The sequence below is a fragment of the Gouania willdenowi genome, chromosome 22 (assembly GCF_900634775.1).
Source record: "Gouania willdenowi chromosome 22, fGouWil2.1, whole genome shotgun sequence".
NCBI classification, from domain to species: domain Eukaryota; kingdom Metazoa; phylum Chordata; class Actinopteri; order Blenniiformes; family Gobiesocidae; genus Gouania; species Gouania willdenowi.
The window spans coordinates 26,931,048-26,953,549 of record NC_041065.1 but is presented as its reverse complement, the minus strand read 5'-3'; the positions used below and the strand labels follow the sequence as shown (position 1 = coordinate 26,953,549).

Sequence of the window (22,502 nt, the reverse complement as noted above, 5' to 3'; positions counted from 1 at the left end):
CTTTAAAAAACCAAAATCCTATTTGAATTAAATCATTTTAAATCAACTGCATTAATAATCACACGTGTCCAATGAATGTTCATATTTGTCCAAACTTTTTTTTCACTGATTTTCTATTATTTTTTTTTTTTTTTCAATTTTAAATCAGATGATAAAATGTGCACATCGGTTGCAAATAATGTTGACCAAATAATTTATTTTTAATAATTAAAATTATAATCATAACTTTAATTTATAAAGCACTTTACATTTAGAATTCTCAAAGTGCTACAGAAAGTTAAGGGGCAGAAATTAAAAGAAAATAATGTAATTCTTCTTACTGCTCCTTACATTTCCAGTCATTAACATGTTTAATTTGGACTGGGATATTGTTTGATGTACATGACGAGTCTATGTTGGTTTGCATTTTTAATTAAAGGAGTAAATAAATGAATTAAAGAATAAATAAAAAAGCCTATTTGTATGTGTTTGTTACACTCAATTCTTATAAGTTGAAATGACACGTCACTTTTGTGTCATTTATATGAAACCACTACTATATGCTAAACCGAACATGACTTTCTTATGTATATTATTTTCAAATGGCTGTCAAACCAACATAACTGCTTTACATTTATCGTATTCAATCACTATGTGTTAAAACAATGGGTTTTTTGTATTTTTTTTAAAGTATAAATCATAGTTATCGTGTATACACATAAAATCAAGTAGCTATTTGTAAATGTAATAAAATAAAGGTAAAATTGCATTCATCAGCTATTGTACTGTCATGAATATAAGTGAATAAAAGTAATTTCCTCTATAAATTCTCCATATCCATTTAGTTATGATAGTGTTTCTCACTTCAGATATGTATTTATTTATAGGTGAAGGCAACTTCATCTTCTGTCCAGCAGGTGGCAGCAAATAATCTTTAATTCGCCTTTTTATTTTGTTGCTTTGATTCAACTTGATTTATTCCCTGATTTCCAACGGATGAGTGACTACTGAGTCACATGACTAACTCACACACTGCACACATAATAAATGAGACTTCATCTGTTCTCGTGTCTATTTTAAAGACAAAGAAATAGAAATCTTTTGAGACCTTCTTGCACTAATGCAGTATTTGTAGTTATTTGTTTCATTAAAGAGGTCAGAAACCATAGCAGGAAGGAGCAAATACACCTTTATACAAACCCTCTCCTCTCCTAAATCCACATCCAACAGATGTGGGGAACTGGTGGTCCGGTGGCCACATGAGGCCCTCGACCCCTAAAGTAGACAAACAAACTGACTCTGAAAGATATACAAAATTACAGAAATATACACGAAAGGACAACAAAAAATGACAAATGACCTTTTTATAAAACAACAACAAAATATAATGGCATCAGAAATACACAAAATGAAAAAAATAAAATATAATAGACAAGACGACTATGAATACACAAAAATAACAGTTCAATTTACAAAATGACAAGAAAAATACATAAAATGATTCGAAAACAGACAGAATTATAGAAAAATACACAAAAGGACAACAAAAATGAACAAATGTACTCCAAAAACACAAAAGTCAACTACAAATGTAGACAGAAATAGGAGAAACATAAACAAAATCTGTAACTACAATGACCCTGAACACAAAATGACAGCAAAATACACAAAACAACGCCAAAAACACACCAAGTGACCCAAAAAAAACCAACGCTTTTTAAACTTTCATTTAACTAGGAAAGTCTGATATTATAGATCTATTTTTCAAGAGAAGCAATTAGAGGTATGTTTAAGACCCCAGAGTGATGACAGTGTATTGGAAACAGCGTCCCTCCATTTAAAAGCCAGATTACTGAAGAAATAGACCACCACTGACCAAAACGCACTCATAATGACCAAAAAAACATACAGAATGAGAGAAAAACATACAAATGACAACAAAAGTTCACAACAACATCAAACATACTGACTCCAAAAACTTGTAAACTCTTAGTTCTTTTTATGCTGCATGTGTAGGTCATTTTTCTAAATGCTGACATTATTGTTAATAATGTGGCCCTATGGGTCAGATAAGGACATTTTTGTAGCCCCCACTGTGATAATCGTGACCCATCCCTGACTTAGTGTAACCAATGAAGCCAAGGAACACTGCTTATTGCCGTCTCAATGTGACACTCGGGGCCGGCCTTCCCGACAGGCAACACAGGCGGCCACCTAGGGCGCTATCTGCTGGAGGGACGCCAAACTGCAGCCCTCAATTTTTTTATTAAAAAAAAAAAAAAAAAAACATTAATTTAAATACATATAGTAAACGGACACTGAAAAGGCTGGTGACACTTACTGTCACCTACTGTCAGGGAGAAGTATTTCAACTACTATGCCATTAAATACATGCTGAAGCAAATGTTCAACTGTAACTTTATTAGATTTATATATCACTTTTATGACAACCTAAGTACCAAAGAAATTCATTCATTCATTGTCTGACCCGCTTCTTCCTGTTGAGGGTTGCGACTCACAGAACTCAAAGGGCGTTAGGCAGGAGGACACCCTGGGCAGGGCGGCAGTCCATACCTAAGTACTAAAGTACAACCTTCACCCCTTCACGCTCATATTCACACACCAACGATGTCAAAGATACAAAGGCCTTAATCACTCATTGGGAACAAGTTGGTTCAGTCTCTAACCAAAGGACATTTATATCTATATATGAGAAGTTTTATTCTGATATGAATTAAATAAGAGGATTATCAGAGGAGGGCAACTGTTATCAAGGGCCAGAAGAATGTGATTGTTTTATCAAAGGGCCACATTATCAACATTTATGTCATTATTTAGAATAATAATCAATCTGAGCATCAATACAGGAAGGTTTTTCGTCTGTTTTGTGTATCAGAATCAGAATCAACTTTATTGACCAAGAGTGTATGAATACACACGAGGAATTTGTCTTGGTGACCTGTGCTCTCTCAGATAGTGTAACATTAAATATTAATAATCAACTAGAATAAAGAAAAATAAATAAAAACAAGAAGTATAAACATAAATATAAGAGTAGTTAGACTAATATGTGCAAACTATATTTGTTGTTGTTGTTGTTTTGTGTGTTATTGTTGTACTTTTGTGTGTTTTGGTGCCATTTTGTGTGATTTTGTTGGTGTTGTCTGTATTTTTCTCTGATTTTGTGTATTGTTGTTGTTTTGTGTGTTATTTCATTTATTTTGTGTATATTCCTTTTAAGTTGTTTTGTGTCTATATTTGTTGTCTATTTCTGAATTTTTGTTGGAATTTTTTTTTATTATTTTGAAAAATTAAGAAAATTTTGCTGTCAGTTTGTATTTATTTTTCCTTGTCGGTTTGTACGAGGAGTCATTTTGTAGTTTGGTGTGTTTTTCTTTATTTGATTTTGTACGATTAAAAAAAAACATATAAAATCAAAGAAAGAAAAACAAAAGCACAAAATGAAAGATAGTTGAGAAATTCAAACCTAACTATCAAAATATTTGTGCTGAATTTGACAGCAATATCTGCATGAAAGCAAAACATGTTCAGTTTCTTTCCTTTAAATTTAAAAAATGTAAAATAAACACCAACACTAATGTAAGTTGATAAGACAGTAACACTAACATTATCTCAGACAGTGACAGTAACACTGATGTGTGGGGCTCGTGGTTGGACAGCCACTGCGCATGCTCTTCAGCATCACCGCGGCTCGTCCAATCAGCGCTCAGCAGGAGGCAGATTAACCCTATCGACTCCGGTGCTGCTGTCAGACTGTGGACAGTGAACCAGACCCAGGTACTGAGGACTCAGGCTGGATCACACATTTCCTGGAACAGCAAAAAAAAAAACAAAAACCCAAAAAACAATAATAATAACAAATGGAAAAAAAATCCGCGACCACGCTGTGAAATCTGAGCGTTTGAAGGCGGGAGGAGGATGGACGCGTGTTCTGTGGTCGGGGAAAGCACGGATGCGATAATAATGGATGATTCTCCACTCGAAGGAAAGGAAATCCATGAAGCTTGTCAAAGGTGGGCGCTTTTATTTCCCAGTCTTGTATGTTGACGTCTGAGAAGCTTCCTGATTAGCTTAAATGGACTAAAACACATTTACACACAGACCTCGGTCATTTACTGCGTTAATAATGAATAAGACACAAATATTGTTATTATTTATTATTATTATTTACCAAGCCACAAATAATATAATGAATTTATAGCCGGAAATCACACATTCTCATGAGATTGTTTCAGATTAAATTTAAAATACTAATTTAATCCAAAATATTCCATCTGTCTGTCATAAGTAATTGGATCACATCATTTTGAATGTTTTACAGATTAAATAAGTTAGTGCTGGGCGATATATCGAGATTCAAGATCTATCAGTTTTCTATTTTGGCGATATAGAAAATTACAATATTGCCTATATCAATATTAATATATTTATAATAGTTTATTTTGTTTTGAACACTTGTATTAGGAGTCACTTATTTCACTACTTCTTAGAACAGCATTAAAAAGCAGAGTTAGATGCATTTCTAGGGCTGAACGATTTTGGAAAATAATTTAATTGCGATTTAATATGCAATTATTTTTTCAATGAACACAAGTAATAAATCAATCTGTTTCATAATAAACAATCTGAACTTAACAGGACAGTACAAGACAGGAGAAAACAAATACATAAATAAAAATTGCAGCTTTTGCGATTGAAAAATTGCATTTTATGATGTTGCGATAATATTGCAAATGCAATTAATCATTCAGCCATTTTTCTGAGTGCGTCCTAAGTACCAAAACCTTCCCCTAAACAAGCCACACTACAGAACTCACTCACACATGCTGTCACTTAGAGGAGAAAAGTAGCCAAAAGTAGCACATTTGTTCATAAATGTCCTGTTTGGCATTTTTCATCATCAAATTTCACCATTCTGATAAAAAAAATATTGAGATATTGAGTTTTGGTCCATATGGCCCAGCAGTAAAATGAGGACACACTAAAACACAAACACACACGCACACAGAGATCTGCTCAGTGTCACCCTTTCTAGGTCTTTGTTCTCCAGCAGCCGCTCAGTGTAGATTAAAACCAACATAATCACATTGAAGAGATGCTTCAAACATTAAATATTTTGTCTTTTATGTATACGTAGAAGTCCAAACTAGGGCAGAATAATGTTGAAATTACTAACCTGTGGCCCACTTGAGATCAAGCTGCTTCATATTTGGCCCTTGAGCTAAAATGAGTTTGACACCCCTGCTTTAAAGGCTTGAAAGAAATTTCTCCATTGATATCAATACAGTCGGTCCAAATATATGGGCAGTGGGCACCTCCATTTTTCTACACTGGTGAAAATATTACATTACAAGTTTCATTACTTTATTTCTTCTGCATGTGCGAGGCAAACACTAAACGTATACAACAACTGAAGGGTCTGGAGTTGTAAAATGTGTAAATGTAAAAACACTACACGTTGAAAGTTCTTTTATTCTATTATCTGACGTAAATCAGTGCAATGACTTTTTTTTTTTTTAAAGTCCAATTGTTAAGGCACAAAATACATTTTCAGTTGCACTTTTAAAAAGAAAAAGAACTATTATGCAGTTTTGCATTGTTTACTATAGAACCAGAATTTAAATTAATAGGCTTCTTCTTCATTTGTATTATTCCTTTATTTATTTCATTGAAGATTTATTTTTAGTCAAATTGCATTGTTTTGAATAGTTTATCATGGGATTATTTTGACAATTAAAAATAAGTATTTTCTAGTTTTTTTCCCCCAAAAAAATAAAGGAATATTTTTCAGTCATCATTTGACTACAGTCCCATTTTGTAAAATAAATGGTGAGAGAATCGTATCGTGAACCAAGTATCGTGAATCGAATCGTATCGGGAGTTGAGTGAATCGTTACATCCCTAGTCACGGCTAGTGATGCTACTGTGACACCAGAGAACACACTGAGTCACTTCTTTACTACAGCAGCTGATGATGATGATGATGATGACACCTTCCTGAGTGTATTTTTATATTCATCTACTGAATTATTGATGTTTTCTTCATATTTCCCTCCCAGCATGATTCTGCCTCTGTGAGAATCATTTAAGATGCTGAAACACTGATAGGATGGGTTTATGTTGGAATATTAATATTTGTCCTAAATGTAGTCAACATTAGATGTTCACATGCTTGTCCGAGCTAAAAACAGTAAAACAAGCTTTGTGAGGAGGGGCTGCTGAGCTCATTAAGCACCTGATGGTCTATGTCATACATTAGCAACTGGCGGCCCGGGGGCCACATGTAGCCCTCGGTCTAGTTTTATGTGGGACCAAAAGTAAATGGAAAAAATGACTCCAAAAATACGCAAAATGATGGTAAAATACTCAAAATATCTCCAAACACACAAAATCACAGGAAAACACACAACACAACAGCAAAAATGCACACAATGATCACAAAATTACACAAAATTTCTCCAAACACACTAAAATGAAAGGAAAATACACAACACAACAGCAAAAATCCACAAAATGATAGTAAATATACTCAAAATTTCTCCAAACACAAAAAAATTACAGGAAAATACACAACAGCAAAAATACACAAAAAGATAACTAAAAATACACAAAATTTCTCCAAACACACTAAAATTACAGAAAAATACACAACAAAACAGAATAAATACACAAGATTATAACAAAATAATAAAAATTTGCTTCAGACACTAAACAAAACAAAAATACACAAAAAGCTCCCAAAACACACAAAATGACAGAATGATGCAAAATGAAAGAAAAAATATACAAAATGGAAAAAAAATACACAAAATGATGGAAAAAGGACAATAAAAATATGTGAAATGGCTCCAAAAACACACAAAACCGCAAGAAAAATACCTAAAATTGAATCCAACAACAACTAACACAAACAAAATGATAGAAAAATAAACAGCAAATGACAACAGAAACACACAAAAGCCCTACTTCTTTATTTGTTTACTGTATTAATGCTCAGATAGGTCATTTTTCTAAATGCTGACATGAATGTTGATAATGTGGCCCCTTAGATCAGACAGTCACATGTTTGTGGCCCCTGTTGTGCTAACAGTTGTCCCTCTCCTCAGGTAATCAGCTCCATAAACCGTCTGCTAATGTGTGCCACCGACTCAACCCACTGCTCATCATCTGGGCACCTTATTATGGGATGCAAATAAAACTGTGTGAGGTCAATTAGGTTCTGTTGACTTACTCTGTCGCCATAGTGATAAGACGGGAAATGTGGCTACATCCAGTTTAGAGTGGAAAAACAAACTAGTGCGACACAGGCATATGCATGGATCAGGTCAGACTTCTTCACTTCCAACAAAGGCCTTGAACACAAATATTTCTTTGACATGAACAGGACTTTTTAGCATTTCCTATATTAAACAGAATGTGGGTTCAAGGAAGTTTGCATGTTCTCCATGAGCATGCCTTCCCCCCTACGATAACAGTTAGAAAACTCACTCATTCATTCAACATAAAAATGTGATTGTATGACATGTAGGGGTGTGAAAAAAAAATCAATTTCACAATATATCGCGATTTTTTGGGTGCCGATTTTTTTTTTTTTTTTTTTTTTTGGGGTGATATTTAATCAATATGTTTGTGTATTTGTGCAATATTTCAGTGGTGGTTACAATGATTTCAATGTGTTGCAATGGTTATTTGATGCACTTGATTTTTTGATGGCAGTGTGCAATGTCTAGTGTTGTGTTCAAGACCACACTATCCGAGACCAGAATGCACCAAGACCAAGACAAGACCAAGACTTTCGGGAGCCGAGACCGAGTCAAGACCAAGACCGAGACAAGCCGAGACCAAGACCAAGACCAAGACCAATTTTCAATTTAAAAAAATATATAAACAAATAAAATTATGGCAAGGTTCAACAGTTAAATAACATTCTCTCTTTAATTTTAGTTTATTTTAAATACATTTGACAGACAAAAAAGGTGCCTGCAAAAAAATAACTAAAATATTAAAACTACTACTGCTACTGATAAATTCACAATTATTCTACATATTTGAAAACAAGATTTTTATGTCAGCTGAATGTACAGCAAGTGTTTAAAAGCATTTATGCCAAGAAATAATGATTCTTGATTCTGATTCTTTGAGTTGTGCAGGTCAACAGGTCATAGAGTTCACAAGATATTTTTTTAGTTTGAAAAAGCCTTTACACAGGTTATTTTTATTAATTCACTTAGTTGATATAGTTTCATTTGGTTGCTGTAATGTAACTAGGATATTCAATTAACAAAGGTTTCCAACTGTAACTGTAAAAGTGAAACTTTCTGAAATAAAACTACAAACAAGTTGTCATCAGTGTAAAAAACAAAGAGCTACAGGTAGATGTGAAACTAAATAAAACAAACACTGGAACAGTCATGTGACAAATCAATCAATAGTTCTTGTTGAGAATTATTATTATTATTCTGGATACAGTGGAAACAGAGACTATAAAAAATAATTATATTGTGAACCTGTTTATATTGTGGGGAACATATTATATACATAAATGTAATTGGAGTCTAAAGCCACAAAAAAAAACACCACTTTAAAAAGATAATAGACTAATATAAGACCTCTTGACAGTTATTTGATTCATTCTATGCTCGTGCAACTCTGCGGCGATGACGCGCTGGTGACGACATAAACCAAGATGGCGGCGGCCCGGACTACAGCTGACACTATGTAATAAAAGCCTTAAAAGACATGGATATAATGAAAAGAGTGGATGGACAGAGGCATAAACATGCAGACTTTCACACGGACACACACGGACTTATTAAACACACACAGACTTATTAAACACACGCGGACTTATTAAACACACACAGACCTCAGTAAACACGGTAAACGGAACAGGCTTCACCGCCCGGCTGGCACTAGGACCCAGAAGCAGAGTAAGTGCGTCCCCTATCCAGCCTTCACAGGCTGTAATATCATCAGTTTATCATTTTACCAGTTATTAGAGCTACTGTCTTTACCAGGGACATAATATTTATTACTGGTGATTGTTTTCTGGAGTTTTACTGGGATTTTTACCGGTGATTAGTTCATATCTCCCTTGCGCTCCGCGGTCCAAACTGACACCGTAGCCACACACGTATGAGTGTCACACACGTCACTCAGTCACATTAAGGAAGGTCGTGGTCATTATACGGGGTGGATTAAATAATGAAAAAAGGATTGTTTTATCCCGTTCTTCTCCGTGTTATTATCACATTATAAAAAAGTTTAAAAATAGCAGGAATTAGTGCTGGTCTCGAACGGTCTTGACGGAAAATCCCGAGTCCGAGACAAGACCAAAACCTTTAAAATTTGGTCTCGAGACCAAGACTGGTCTTGACCACCACAACACTAACACACACACGCACCAAACTGGACCACACACACGCGCGCACACACCAAACTGGACCACACACACACTCGCGCACCAAACTGGACCACACACACGCGCGCACCAAACAGGACCACACACCCACGCGCGCACCAAACTGGACCACACACACACACGCGCGCACGAAACTGGACCACACACACACGCGCACCAAACTGGACCACACACCCACACGCGCACCAAACCGGACCCCACACACGCGCACCAAACTGGACCCCACAAGCGTGCGCACCAAACTGGACCCTATGCGCACGCACCAAACTGGACCATGCGCGCACCAAACTGGACCACGCACACACACACACGCACGCGCACCAAACTGGACCACACACACACGCGCGCACACCAAACTGGACCACGCACACACACACACGCACGCGCACCAAACTGGACCACACACACACGCGCGCACACCAAACTGGACCACACACACGCGCGCACCAAACTGGACCACACACCCACACACCAAACTGGACCACACACCCACACCAAACTGGACTCCGCGCGCACCAAACTGGACCACACACACGCGCACCAAACTGGACTACACACACGCGCACCAAACTGGACCACACACCCACACACACCAAACTGGACCACACACACGCGCACCAAACTGGACCCCACGCGCGCACCAAACTGGACCGCGCGCACCACACTGGACCGCGCGCACCACACTGGACCACACACCCACACACACACCAAACTGGACCACACACCCCCACGCGCGCACCAAACTGGACCCCGCGCGCGCGCACCAAACTGATCGATGCTGTGTCTTTTTCTACTTTTCCGTGTAAGACTGGGGGATTTGGGCCGTTGACACACGCTAATTTCTCTGCGTCCGGCGGTGTTTATGAGCAGTTATTGGCGGATTTTCCGTCTTTGACTACACCTGCATGGCGTGGAACATTTTATCCCCACCGCGGGCCCGCCGGTTTTTGCGCGCGCACCAAACTGGACCACACGCGCGCACGCACACACACACGCACACCAAACTGGACCACACACACACGCGCGCACCAAACCGGACCCCAACACGCGCACCAAACTGGACCCCACAAGCGTGCGCACCAAACTGGACAACGCGCGCACCAAACTGGACAACGGACGCACCAAACTGGACAACGCGCGCACCAAACTGGACCACGCGGGCACCAAACTGGACCACGCGCGCACTAAACTGGACTACGCACACACACACACACGCGCGCGCACCAAACTGGACCCCACGTGCGCGCACCAAACTGGACCGCGCGCACCAAACTGGACCGCGCGCACCAAACTTTAAAACACACACACGCACGCGCGCACACCAAACTGGACCACACACACACGCGCACCAAACCGGACCCCAACACGCGCACCAAACTGGACCCCACAAGCGTGCGCACCAAACTGGACCACGCGCGCACCAAACTGGACCACGCGCGCACCAAACTGGACCACGCGCGCACCAAACTGGACTACGCACACACACACACACGCGCGCGCACCAAACTGGACCCCACGTGCGCGCACCAAACTGGACCGCGTGCGCACCAAACTTGACCACGCGAGCACACCAAACTGGACCACACACACACACACACACGCGCACCAAACTGGACCCCGCGCGCGCACACACACAAAATGAAACCGTTCTCGAACACTGTAGCCTAGCTACACATACAGTGACATCTATAAGTTAAAATAGGAGGAAAAAAAGTTTTTATGTATAATTTTATATTTCATATTTGAATTGAAAAGCTCATACCCAGAGTATTAATTTGTTTGCACATACAAAATCTAAAAAAAAAATCGAACATTTATAACACCACTGTGCTGGTAGAGGTTAAGAAGACCACAGGGTCTTATAAATTCATCTCACCAATTCCAACTACATTTTGGTAAAATATTTACATACACAAAGCAACAGATGAATACAAAATTTTTTTTTCCAAAAATATACATTTGCAAATTTTTTTTTTTTTTTTTTAAAGTTCAAAATGGATGTTGATTTCATAAGCACTATTTGCACAGGATTAGTTTTACCTAGGGACCCCATGTAATAAATAAATGAGACCCCAACGTCTGCTTTTCATGTGGCGCATTCACACACTGAGATTTTGCTGAAATTTACGAACATCTGAAAACGTGAAACAGTATGAGTTGATGTTAAAACGACTTTGCAGGCTTTTGACCACAGATCGGTGTTACTGCTAGCGCTAGCTGTATTAAATAGAAGGCTACAAACACACGCGCGCACCAAACCGGACCCCACACACCGTAGCCACACACGTATGAGTGTGTCACTCAGTCACATTAAGGAAGGTCGTGGTCATTATACGGGGTGGATTAAATAATGAATAAAGGATTGTTTTATTCCGTTCTTCTCCGTGTTATTATCACATTATAAAAAAGGGATATAAATGGGATGTTTTGAAGCAAATAGTTTTGACTCAATTTATCCTCTGAATGATCAATATCTTCTGAACATATACAGTAACTTGATTTTTCATCTCTACGTTTAATTTTGATATTAACTGGGTAGAATATGGGATAATATCATATCGTGATCCACATATTGTGATACGTATAGTATTGCAACATCCTTGCCAATACTCACCCCTAATGACATGAAGGCCACATTATCAACATTCATGTCAGCATTTAAATTATTGACCAATTTGAGAATTACAAGATTATATCTTTTTGTGTGCTTTTTTATTGTTGTTTTCTGAGTTTTTAGTCATTTTGTGTGTTTATCTGGCATTTTGGGAATTGTTTTGTCAATGTATGAGTCAATTTGGGTGTTTTTTTGTGGTTTTGTTGTCATTTTGTGTTTTTTTTGGGATTTTCTGTAATTTTGTTGGTATTTTGTGTGTCATGCTGTGTGTGTTTTGTTGTTTGGTTGATGGTTTAGTGATTGTTTTCATTTTTGTTGTCATTTTGTGTGTTTTTGGAATCTTGTGTGTATGTTTTTTTATTACTATGAATACTTTTGTTGACATTTTGAGCATTTTGCTGTCATTTTGTGTATTTTTGGGGTTATTTTGTGTGTATTGTAGGGCTTCATATTCCTTCCAAATTCTAGAAATACAAATTTTTCGGGGATTTGTTTTTTTAAGGCTGCACAAAATTGGACCGAGGGCAGTATGTGGCCCTCAGGCCGGCAGTTTTGATACATCTACAACCGGCAAATAAAATCCAAATGTACACCTCTTATAAACATTGGCCCAACACTGAAAGGCTTTGAATGATCTAAATGCTGATGCTTCAAATATATCAACAGGTTTTTGTCAAAAAACAATTGATGACATCTAAGAAATGTCTTAATGGGGATTTTATTTCTCAGATTTAACAGAGCTCGCGTTATGTCTCACAGGATTGAGAAAGGAGAACATAATAAAGTCAGTGGGCATAAAATGACACACTCATTTCCTGGGCAATTTAATACATATTATTCATGGCTGCCTCTTTTCATCCATCTATGCAGGACTGACTTCTTTTTACAATGAGAAGGTGACAAGAAGTGACAATAATCTCCCTGTATTAAACATTTGCAACATTTCTCACCCTCCATGTCTCATTTTAATTGGCTCTCCTTCCAGTAATTTTATCCTGTTTCCCTCAAAAACATTTATCCCCTCTTTATGTGTTATTTCTGCTGAACTTGGAATGAAGCAAAGCTCAGAAGTACACAGTTATACATAATGACACAAGAGAATATAATGCAGATTAATACGTGCATTTTTAACATGCACCTCTTTGTTCCCGTGCAGTGACATCCCCATGGTTTCGCTGTGCCCCCCTGACAGCCCCACTGAAGCCCAGTTGACGGTCCTCTCTGATGGGGAGCTGTGTGACAGCTGCAGCAGCCTCGGAAGACCTTCTTCCTCCATACAGCTTTATCACCAAGTATGAGTTTGAATATCGGTGCAAACTTTGGGTCGACAGAGGCACATTTCTTTTCTTCTTCTTCTTCTTCTGTTCTCTCTTAGGTCCCCCAGAATCCACGCACCAGTGCTTATGATTCACCGCAGCTGCCCAAATGTCCTCACTGCAGTCACCACGGACAGGTCAAACCTCATGGGGACATGAGTGCAGGGCTGAAAGTGGGTTGTAGTTCTTCTCATGGCGGAGCGGTGAGATGTCACTGGCTGCACGGGTCCAATGAGAGCAGCACACAGAAACCAAAGCAGCGTCATGTGGTGGCAGTGAGGTGGGTTCATCGCTCCACTAAGAGTTACTGTAGGTGTCAACGTGTTGACCAGGATCTGCTGTCCGACACACCTCAGTTTATTCTGTTTTTATTTGCTTTTATCACATGCACAAACAATGTAGAGAATAGAAGAATTGATGGATAAAAAGCTAGATGTGATATTCACATTAAATTAAATGCAGTCTGTTAGCCCTATAACGCCAAACGTATCATATTCCATACATGAGTTTTAGGACTCTTACATGATCAGTGTGATGAGTTTTTTCTTACAAATCCACCATGGGGCAGTAATTAGTTCAGCAGAGGTCTTACCAGCTGCACATGTGGTTTTAGGAGAAGAACTTTTCCAATTTTTAAATTTTAAAGTAAGAAAAACATTCTAATATTTACTGGGTTGATGCAGTGTGATATTAATTTATATTTCATAATCTCGAAATCTTGAAATTGTTGCATCAGATTTGATACAACAGGTCTATGAGGTCATGTAACTCTAAATCAGTTTGAATTGTCTTTTTATTGCATTTCATGCTTTTACACATCACCAAGTCAAATAAACTCTTCTTTTTATTTTTCTAGTAAACTAAATACATTTTTAAATTGCATAATTTGGGAACCAACGTGGGAAACAGACAGAGATGTGAGCATTGTACAGGCCACTTTGCCCATGTGTACTGTGAGAAATACTGAGTACATCTCTGTCTGACCACGGACAGGAAGTGTTTTCATGTTTAACACCATCATGGAAAATAAAACTACAAAATGACTAAAAACAAGTTAAATGTTATATGTTATAGACTCCACTGTGCCAGTTCCATTGGTGGATACAGTATCTCACTGTTGCATTAAAGTAGCACTTCAAATGTTATGTATTGTATGTATGGAATTACCAATGTGTTGACATGTTGGTTATTCATTATGTTTTTGTTGTTTAAAGCTGATATCCAGAGTGTCTGAGAAATCTATGCATCATTCTTTTACTATGGTCTACTGTTGGTGGTCATTCATATACATTAATGTATATAAGTCCCGCCTTCATCCTATAGACCCCTATACAAATGGAAACAGTGAGTGCGCCCAGCCAATAGGCTTCGACTTCCTGTTTTTGAGACTGTCAATCAAAGTGAATGCAGAACTGTGCACATACAGCGTGTCCCAACAGCAAACAGGTAAATATGATTTTGGCTCTTACCTGACCCATAGACCTATATCAACCTTGTTATGTTCCGCGATGCGTGCAGAAAAGTAGAGGCGTGGCTTCTGGTACATTGGCAGTGGGAGGAAGTGATGCTGTTTAGGGCTGGACATCGAGACGTTTCTCAGAAACTCCGGATATCAGCTTTAAGAAAGACAATATTTGAGCATGGAGACCTGATGTATCAAATATGATACAAATTAAAACTCGTAAATGGAAATTTATATTTGACATTTTTTTTTTTTTTTTGGTTGTTCATTTGGACCAATAAAGACTCCAGTTTCAAAACATTGGAATCTTCTGTCGGTTATTTAATGATTCACGCTTTACAGAGTTAATGTAATTCTCTTTTTCTTGTTGACACTCACCTTCTTTTACGTTCTACGTCTTACAAAATGTTAGCATTCATTAATATATTCTTTAATACTTCTTTCATCATTGCTTGGTAATTAAAGTTCTTGATCTCCCACAGGAAAGGAGGGATGTACTTCATCCTTAAAAAGTGAGCTTTTGAAACTTATTTACTTCAGAATCCTGATATTGACTGAGTTTATAGATTTTTTTCTTGTTGACAATGATTCACACATCTGTGTTGTGTTTTATCTTTGGTTTCTAATTGACAGATATTCCCAGTTGATAGTGGACTATCCTCTGACGGTGCTGCTCAGTTGTGCCGTGCTGCTGCTGGGATGCTCACTGGCTGGACTCTTCATCAGTTCTCTGCCTGATTTCTCTGAGCCACTGCTGGTGAGCGTGAGAGAATGTATGCTAGTTACCAACATCACAGTGCTTGGTTAACAATATAATGTCCCTCCCTGGAGGATGGTGTGTTGTGTCTTTGCTGTCAACCTTAATCAAATCAATCAGGTGTTAAACTACCGTCTCTTTAGTGACTCATGATCTCAACCTCATCCTTCACTCTTATGTCAGAATAATTAAGCAAGAAGGAATAAAATCCCACCCAGTGTCATTAGAGTTTATCTTTTATGACATGTGTCAAACTCAAGGCCCGGGGGCCAAATTCTGCTCTTGAAAGTATCCAATTTGGCCCTAACAGAGAAAACATGATTCGTGTGAATTATAAAATAATCTCAGCCCCTCCAAATTCAGTTAAACTACTCAATATTTGCTGGGGATTGCAATTTTCCTGTGATTTTACTACGATGGCAGTTATTTTTAATCACAAGTTGTGGAAGAACTCAACATTTTCCCAAATCCTGCAAATTCTTACAAACATTCTTCAAGATTCCATTAAAAATTCACAAATTAGTCACAAAATCAATGAATTTAGAAGCAAAGATCCTGCAGCGACTTGCACTTTATCTGTATTGCTTGGATATTGTAGGTACTTTATATATATTATATAGATCATATGTGTCAAACTCAAGGCCAGAGGCCAAATCTGGCGCTTCGGAGCATCCGATTCGACCCACAGGAGAATGTGAAAATGAATCATTGTGTAAATTACCAAATAATTCAGTTTCAAGAATTCAAAATTTTTGCAAAATACTGTAATTTTTACTCAAATTATTAAATAAATCAAAGGACATTGAAGTGTCTGTCACTTATTGCTTAGATTTTGTTGATGCCTTCCATACTTTATGTCTAATTTATAACTGGAAGTGCAAATTTGGGCACATTAATGTTGAAATTGTTAGTTTTCCCACCTAAAACCTGTGGCCCACTTGTGATTGAACTGGTCCGTATTTGGCCCCTGAACTAAAATGACACCCCTGCTTTAGATCATTTATCAGGTTTAGACTATAGGTCACATCACCCACAAAAGCAGATGCAAACATGTTTGATGTTTTATGCAGGAGCTGCCCTCTCTGTAGGCGTAATGTACGTAGGTTGACGTGTGTGTGGGTGTGTGTGTGTGCGTGCATGCATGAAAGCGCTTGTGCTGCTCTATTTCTGCAGGGCTTTGAGCCGCGGGGAACGTACATAGGAGTCCGGGAGTCCAGCTTCTCTCGGCTACAGGAGAACACGGGCCCGGGGAAAGCTCTGTCTCCTCTACCGCAGCAGCTCAGGGAAAGGTCAGTGGACAGTTTTTCATGGGAATGCTGGGAGATTGCATCACACCCGCTGCGTTTACTGCAGTGGATTAACAATGAAGGAAACAGGCGTCAAAACATTGAAGACATGGTTATTCTCTGTATAATTATATAGCATCATAGGTTTCATCAGGTGACATTGCAGCGGGTACTCGGAAAGATTAAAAAAATAATTTTAAAATAATTTGGAAATGTTTCTAGTTTTGTTTTTAGGCAATTATTTATTTTTTGGACAAATTCACAATCAGTTATCAATACAAATTTACCTGATTTAGATTGAGTCCATTCAACAATGGGCCTTAAAAAATAGCTAAAATCAAAACAATGTTCACATTAATAGTTTTACCTGGTTTCTCACTTGCCCTAAAACTAATGACTGTATTTAACTTTGAAAATTGCTTTTCTTTTGGTAATGTTTTGTGCAGTGTATATTTCCTCCTTACTTTCTTATTATTTCTGTTACTTTTAACCTTTTTAAAAGCCTCCTGTGGACAGGTGTAAATTAGCACGTGTGCTAACACACTCAAAACAAAACATCTGGATTACCAATGTAATTGCGATGTCCATATCAAATAAAGGGAATAATAATCATAATTCAAGCTCACATTATCTTTCGTAGGTTCTATCGGCATTAGCACGACATATTGCAGGGAAAGTGAATATCCCCATTCAAAAAATAGCATACAAGAAAATAATTGACGTGATTACTTATTTTACTAAGGCAGTTAATGTCTCAGTTTTCAGATTCCCTGACATACCTGTTGTAGTGCAGCGGTGTTGTTGGCATAGAGATTGAAGTGTGGTCCTGTTCGACTGGAGCATGAAAAGTATTCGTCAGTAAAAGAAGCTAAAATCAATGTGTGTGTGTGTGTGTGTGTGTGTGTGTGTGTGTGTGTGTGTGTGTGTGTGTGTGTGTGTGTGTGTGTGTGTGTGTGTGTGTGTGTGTGTGTGTGTGTGTGTGTGTGTGTGTGTGTGTGCGTGCGTGCGTGCGTGCGTGCGTGCGTGCGTGCGTGTGTGTGGGTGGATGTGTTTGCACCTGATCAGGTTTGGGGACGCTGCGGGCAGAGAAAGCAGCAAAAGTCAGGACAGGCTTCGATTCCGGAGGATGCTGGCACGAGATTCCTCCACTGATACTTTTCTCTGTGATGCTCCTGGTTAGTAAATAAACTGGGATTCACTGTTTGTCATTTAAAATACTGTTTAAACCATCTTTCTGCCCTCATATACACACACACACAGGGGAACGCTTTGCTCAGCTGGTGTTTCGATCTGAAAACTCAGCCAGTCTTTGGAGCCTGAAGGCCATCCATGCCATGTGTGAGATGGAGCAATCCAGGGTTTGTTCTGATCTTACCAACTCCATCGTCTCTCTATTGCAAGGGTGTCAAAGTCATTTTAGTTCAGGGGCCAACACAGACCAGTTTGATCTCAAGTGGAACTCAGATTTTAGATGGGGGGGAAAAGAGAACAATTATAACATCATTGTGCCCTAATTTAGTTCAATTCACTTTTCATTTTGTTACCAATTTTTTCTGTAATTTAGAGGAATTTTGTTAAATTTTTTGTGAGAAAATTGCAAGATTTGTGGAAATATTGACAGTTTTTTCCACAATTAAAATGTATTTGATATAAAGAAAGAAAAAATGCAAGCCCCTAAAATATTGTTGATTTCATTAAATTGGTGAATTTAAGACACCGGTATCTACAACTGGATTTTTTTGGTAATTTAGACAATAATTTTTGTCATTTTTTACTTTCTTCTGTGGGCCGAACTGAAGTCTAAAGGGCCAAATTTGGCCCCTGGGCCTTGAGTTTGACACGTGCTCTATTGCTTCTGCTTTTTCCCCATTTTTCTGCTGTTCAGTCTACCACTGTATGAACAATTATTCTCTTTAATAAATGCAGAATTTATTATCCAGTACCTGGTGCTGGTATTAATGAAACATCCCTGTTCTGTTTTTGGCTCAGCTTCGCTCCCAGCCCCAGTTTGAGGATCTGTTGCCAGCAGAATGTGAGGATGGAGGGTGACAGCGTGACCAGAAGCGGCTGCTGTCCAAGCTGGTCGTTAGGGAATTATTGGCAGTTCTCACTAATGCGTCTTCCTGCCTCAGCCTCACTGCCCAAGAGGTATGGTTTCTCATATTAAATAAAACACTGTTATTGATAAATGCACAATTGCAAATGGTTAAAAAAAAAGGACAATGTTTTAAGGACGAAAATCTCTCTTTCAGCACAAAAATTGCTTTCATTTCGATCATAGCGTGCACTCAAATAATCTGAAACTCAGCTTATTATTGAAAAAAAAAAAAAACTTTCTGAATATAACTTAAATTAAAATTAATTTTGTGTTTCAAGCCACACTTTTTTTCTTATTGTATGCAATTTCTTTTATTATTAGTTCCCAGAAAAAAAGCATATTTTACAAAAACTAAGACTTCATTGGTTTAATGTCAAACTCAAGGCCCAGGGGCTGAATAACGTCTCTTTAGGGCATCCATGTGGCCCGCAGGAAGAGAGTAAAAATGAATTGTTAAATAACTAACTGAATCAGTTTTCGATATCTCAGTTCTTCCAAATTCACAAATTCAATGAAACTCCACAATATTTGACAAGTGTTGAAGAAAACTTGCAAATTTCCCAAACTGGTGGAGAAAAACCTAAAAGTTCTGATATCCGTCAATTATTATTTGGATATTGTCGGTGTCTTACATATCATTGATACGTGAAAGTTCAAACTAGAGCACACTGATTTTGAAATTGCTTGTTTTCATACCCAAAACCTGTGGCCCAAACTGTCTGTAAAATCACTTTGGCACCACTTGTTAAGTGTTGCATTAAGTGTTTTTGGGCTTGTTTTCAAGGTCTCCGAGACACTGAACCTTCTCCGTAAATGTGCTCCACACTATCACGAGGGTCGTCTAGTGGAAGGCTGCGTCGCCAGGCCCAAACACGGTTCCTGTTCTCTGGTTCCCTCTCGCTGCCTGCAGTCCCGCCTGGGGTTTCAGATACTGCACTTCCTCGTTGACAAAGACTTCCTCGGCCCACACACTGTTGAATTACCAAATCCCCACCCTTAAGTACAGCCTTGTGTTCCTTCCTGTGGCTAAGGAGAAACACCTGATGGAGCTTTACAGAACAGTCTTGAAGGCCGGATCCAACCTACAAACAACACAACCATTACTGGTATAGATTTTGGCATCAAGCAGATGCTCTTCAAATACTACTTGGCAATAGATTCTGTTTATCCCGTTCTAGCGGTTTTAGCTCTTTTGTCACCATGGGACTCCTATCTCCAGTCTCTGTTCACAGTGGCTCTATCTGTCATATGATCACGAGCTCCCTTCTTACATCTTATTCTTCTACAAGGTGGTTTTTCAGCTAACTTTTTTTCCGGTGGTGAACCTAGCTTCAATTCTTATCCTCTTAGCAGGCTGCTCCAATCAGGTTTATATCTTTGTGGATTTCTGGAATCTACAGCTATCCCAGAACCCATCAGCCTCCCTGGAGAAGAGAGTCAACAGAGCTTTGCAGGAAGTCGGTTATCTCATCATGTCGTCAGGTTTAGCGTCCAGCATGGCATTTTTCTCTGGGTATCTAAGCAGCATCACAGCAATCCGATGTTTCTCTATTTATCTCGGAATGGCCTCGTTTATCAACTCACTTCTAGTCTTAGTGTGGCTGCCATGCTCTTCATATTGCATGAGCGTTACACAAAAACATCCTCTGTGGCAGTGCACGGGTGGAAACCCTGCTGCTCGAAAAACACCGGGGCCTTCTGGGACACAAACTTGCGCAAGAGATGTCTCTCAGGCCTCAGCCAGAAGCTGAGAGAATTAAAGCAGGGTTTGAGTGACACGTCTAAGTTGTTGTTTCTGAGAATCCTGCCCTGTGGAGTGGTGAAGTTTAGGTACATTTGGGTGTGTTGGTTTGCGGTGCTTGCTGCTGGTGGTACATATATGTCATGCATCGACCCATGTATAAAGCTGCCTACCCTCAACAGCAAAGTCACCCAACTTTTCCGCTCCAGTCACCAGTTTGAGAGATACGATGCTGAATACCGTCAAATGTTTATGTTTGAAAGGCAGAGAAATGGGGAAGATGCACCAGTTAAAATACAACTTGTGTGGGGTGTCAAACCAACGGATAATGGAGATCACTTTGACCCAAGAAGTAATGGCTCTTTAGTGTTAGATCCAGATTTTAACATAAGTCGACCAGACGCTCAGGTTTGGTTGAAGGCTTTATGTGGACGAGTTCAAAACCAAAGCTTTTACTTCCCTCCCTCAACAGAGGACAAAGAGTTCTTGACTGACAATATTTGTCTCTTTGAGAAGTTGATTCACTGGATGTCTGACAGGGAGTGTTCAGAGACTGAGGATGCCTCAAACATTTGCTGTAAAAAACATAGTTTCCCCTACTCTGCTGCTCTTTTGGAAAGCTGCCTTGCCATGATGCTGGCAGAGAGACGTACCAAAGGCCATCTTGCTCACAGTGGGGGCTTGTACTTCCAGCCAGATGGCAGAGTTGCTGCCCTTGTGCTGGTATTCAAAACAACACACAACTACAGCTTTAACTTCAGTAAAACCAGTGTTTTTTACAAAACAATCCTGACGTGGTTTAACACAGAAATATCCACAGCACCACCCGGACTCGACAATGGCTGGTTCATCAGCCAGCTTTCTCTATTTGACCTCCAGCAGGCTTTAAGTTCTGAATCTCTGGTTGTAGCAGGCTTTTCTATAGCACTCACATTTGTTTCACTTCTCCTAACCACGTGGAGCATTCCACTGAGTATATATGGGACGGTAGCTGTAGGAGGAAGTGTGTTCGTCACCATCGGTCTCCTTGTTCTTCTTGAGTGGCAGTTGAGCGGTTTTGAAGCTTTGTTAATATCATCGGCTGCCGGGTTGTCTGTTGACTTTGTTGCCAACTACTGCATATCGTACAGCCTAGCACCTCATTTGGATAAAATTGGGAAAGTCGCACACTCCACTAAAAGGATGGGATGTCCTGTCGCCATCATTTCCGGAGCATTTTTTTGCACCGGTGTTATAATGTTACCTGCCACCGCTCTGGTATACAGAAAGCTGGGGATTTTCCTCTTTTTGGTGAAATGTGTAGCATGTGGATTTGCAACTTTTTTCTTTCAGTCCTTATGCTGCTTTTTCGGACCACAGAAGAACTGCAGAACCGTCTCTCTACCGTGTTGTTCAGAACAGACAGATGGCAGGCTTTCTTCTTCCTCTGAGGCTGGATCCTCTGCAGCTGCTAACGGGGCATTTGAGAGAAGTCGGGCGCGAAGGAGTTATGACAACCAGGCAGGTGGTTACCTTTACCCCAACCACCTCCTTCAACACAGAGACAAACAAACGGTGGTAGGTGGGAATGGAGGAACGGAGCAGTATGAGCTGCAGCCACTGGCTTATCGTCTGAGTGACAGCTTTGAGAACAGCACGTGCACCAGTAAACTGTCCAACCGACCTTCTGTGCTCTCTGATGATATTGAGTATTGTGAGGGCGATGTTGGCAGGGAGAGCACAACAGAGGAGACATGCATTCATCAAGATAAAGCCTGCCAACCCCCACAAGCCCTGCAGACTTCATCTCCATACAAAGAAAACACAC

General features: G+C 39.1%; 1 protein-coding gene across 1 annotated transcript in view; it reads left to right on the top strand.

Annotated features, from left to right (window-relative positions):
* Nucleotides 1-3,845: 3,845 nt before the first annotated feature.
* LOC114455882 (protein dispatched homolog 2-like) overlaps nucleotides 3,846-22,502 on the top strand; it is a 21,888-nt gene continuing 3,231 nt past the window's right edge. The window contains 17 exon segments of the mRNA XM_028437181.1: nucleotides 3,846-4,013; nucleotides 13,192-13,327; nucleotides 13,411-13,631; nucleotides 15,296-15,325; nucleotides 15,447-15,570; nucleotides 16,744-16,859; nucleotides 17,922-18,031; nucleotides 18,117-18,214; nucleotides 18,846-18,875; nucleotides 18,877-18,952; nucleotides 18,955-19,004; nucleotides 19,739-19,933; nucleotides 19,935-20,007; nucleotides 20,010-20,201; nucleotides 20,204-20,230; nucleotides 20,233-20,562; nucleotides 20,565-22,496. Of these exon segments, the coding sequence (XP_028292982.1) occupies nucleotides 3,919-4,013; nucleotides 13,192-13,327; nucleotides 13,411-13,631; nucleotides 15,296-15,325; nucleotides 15,447-15,570; nucleotides 16,744-16,859; nucleotides 17,922-18,031; nucleotides 18,117-18,214; nucleotides 18,846-18,875; nucleotides 18,877-18,952; nucleotides 18,955-19,004; nucleotides 19,739-19,933; nucleotides 19,935-20,007; nucleotides 20,010-20,201; nucleotides 20,204-20,230; nucleotides 20,233-20,562; nucleotides 20,565-22,496 (3,835 nt within the window). The 5' untranslated portion in view covers nucleotides 3,846-3,918.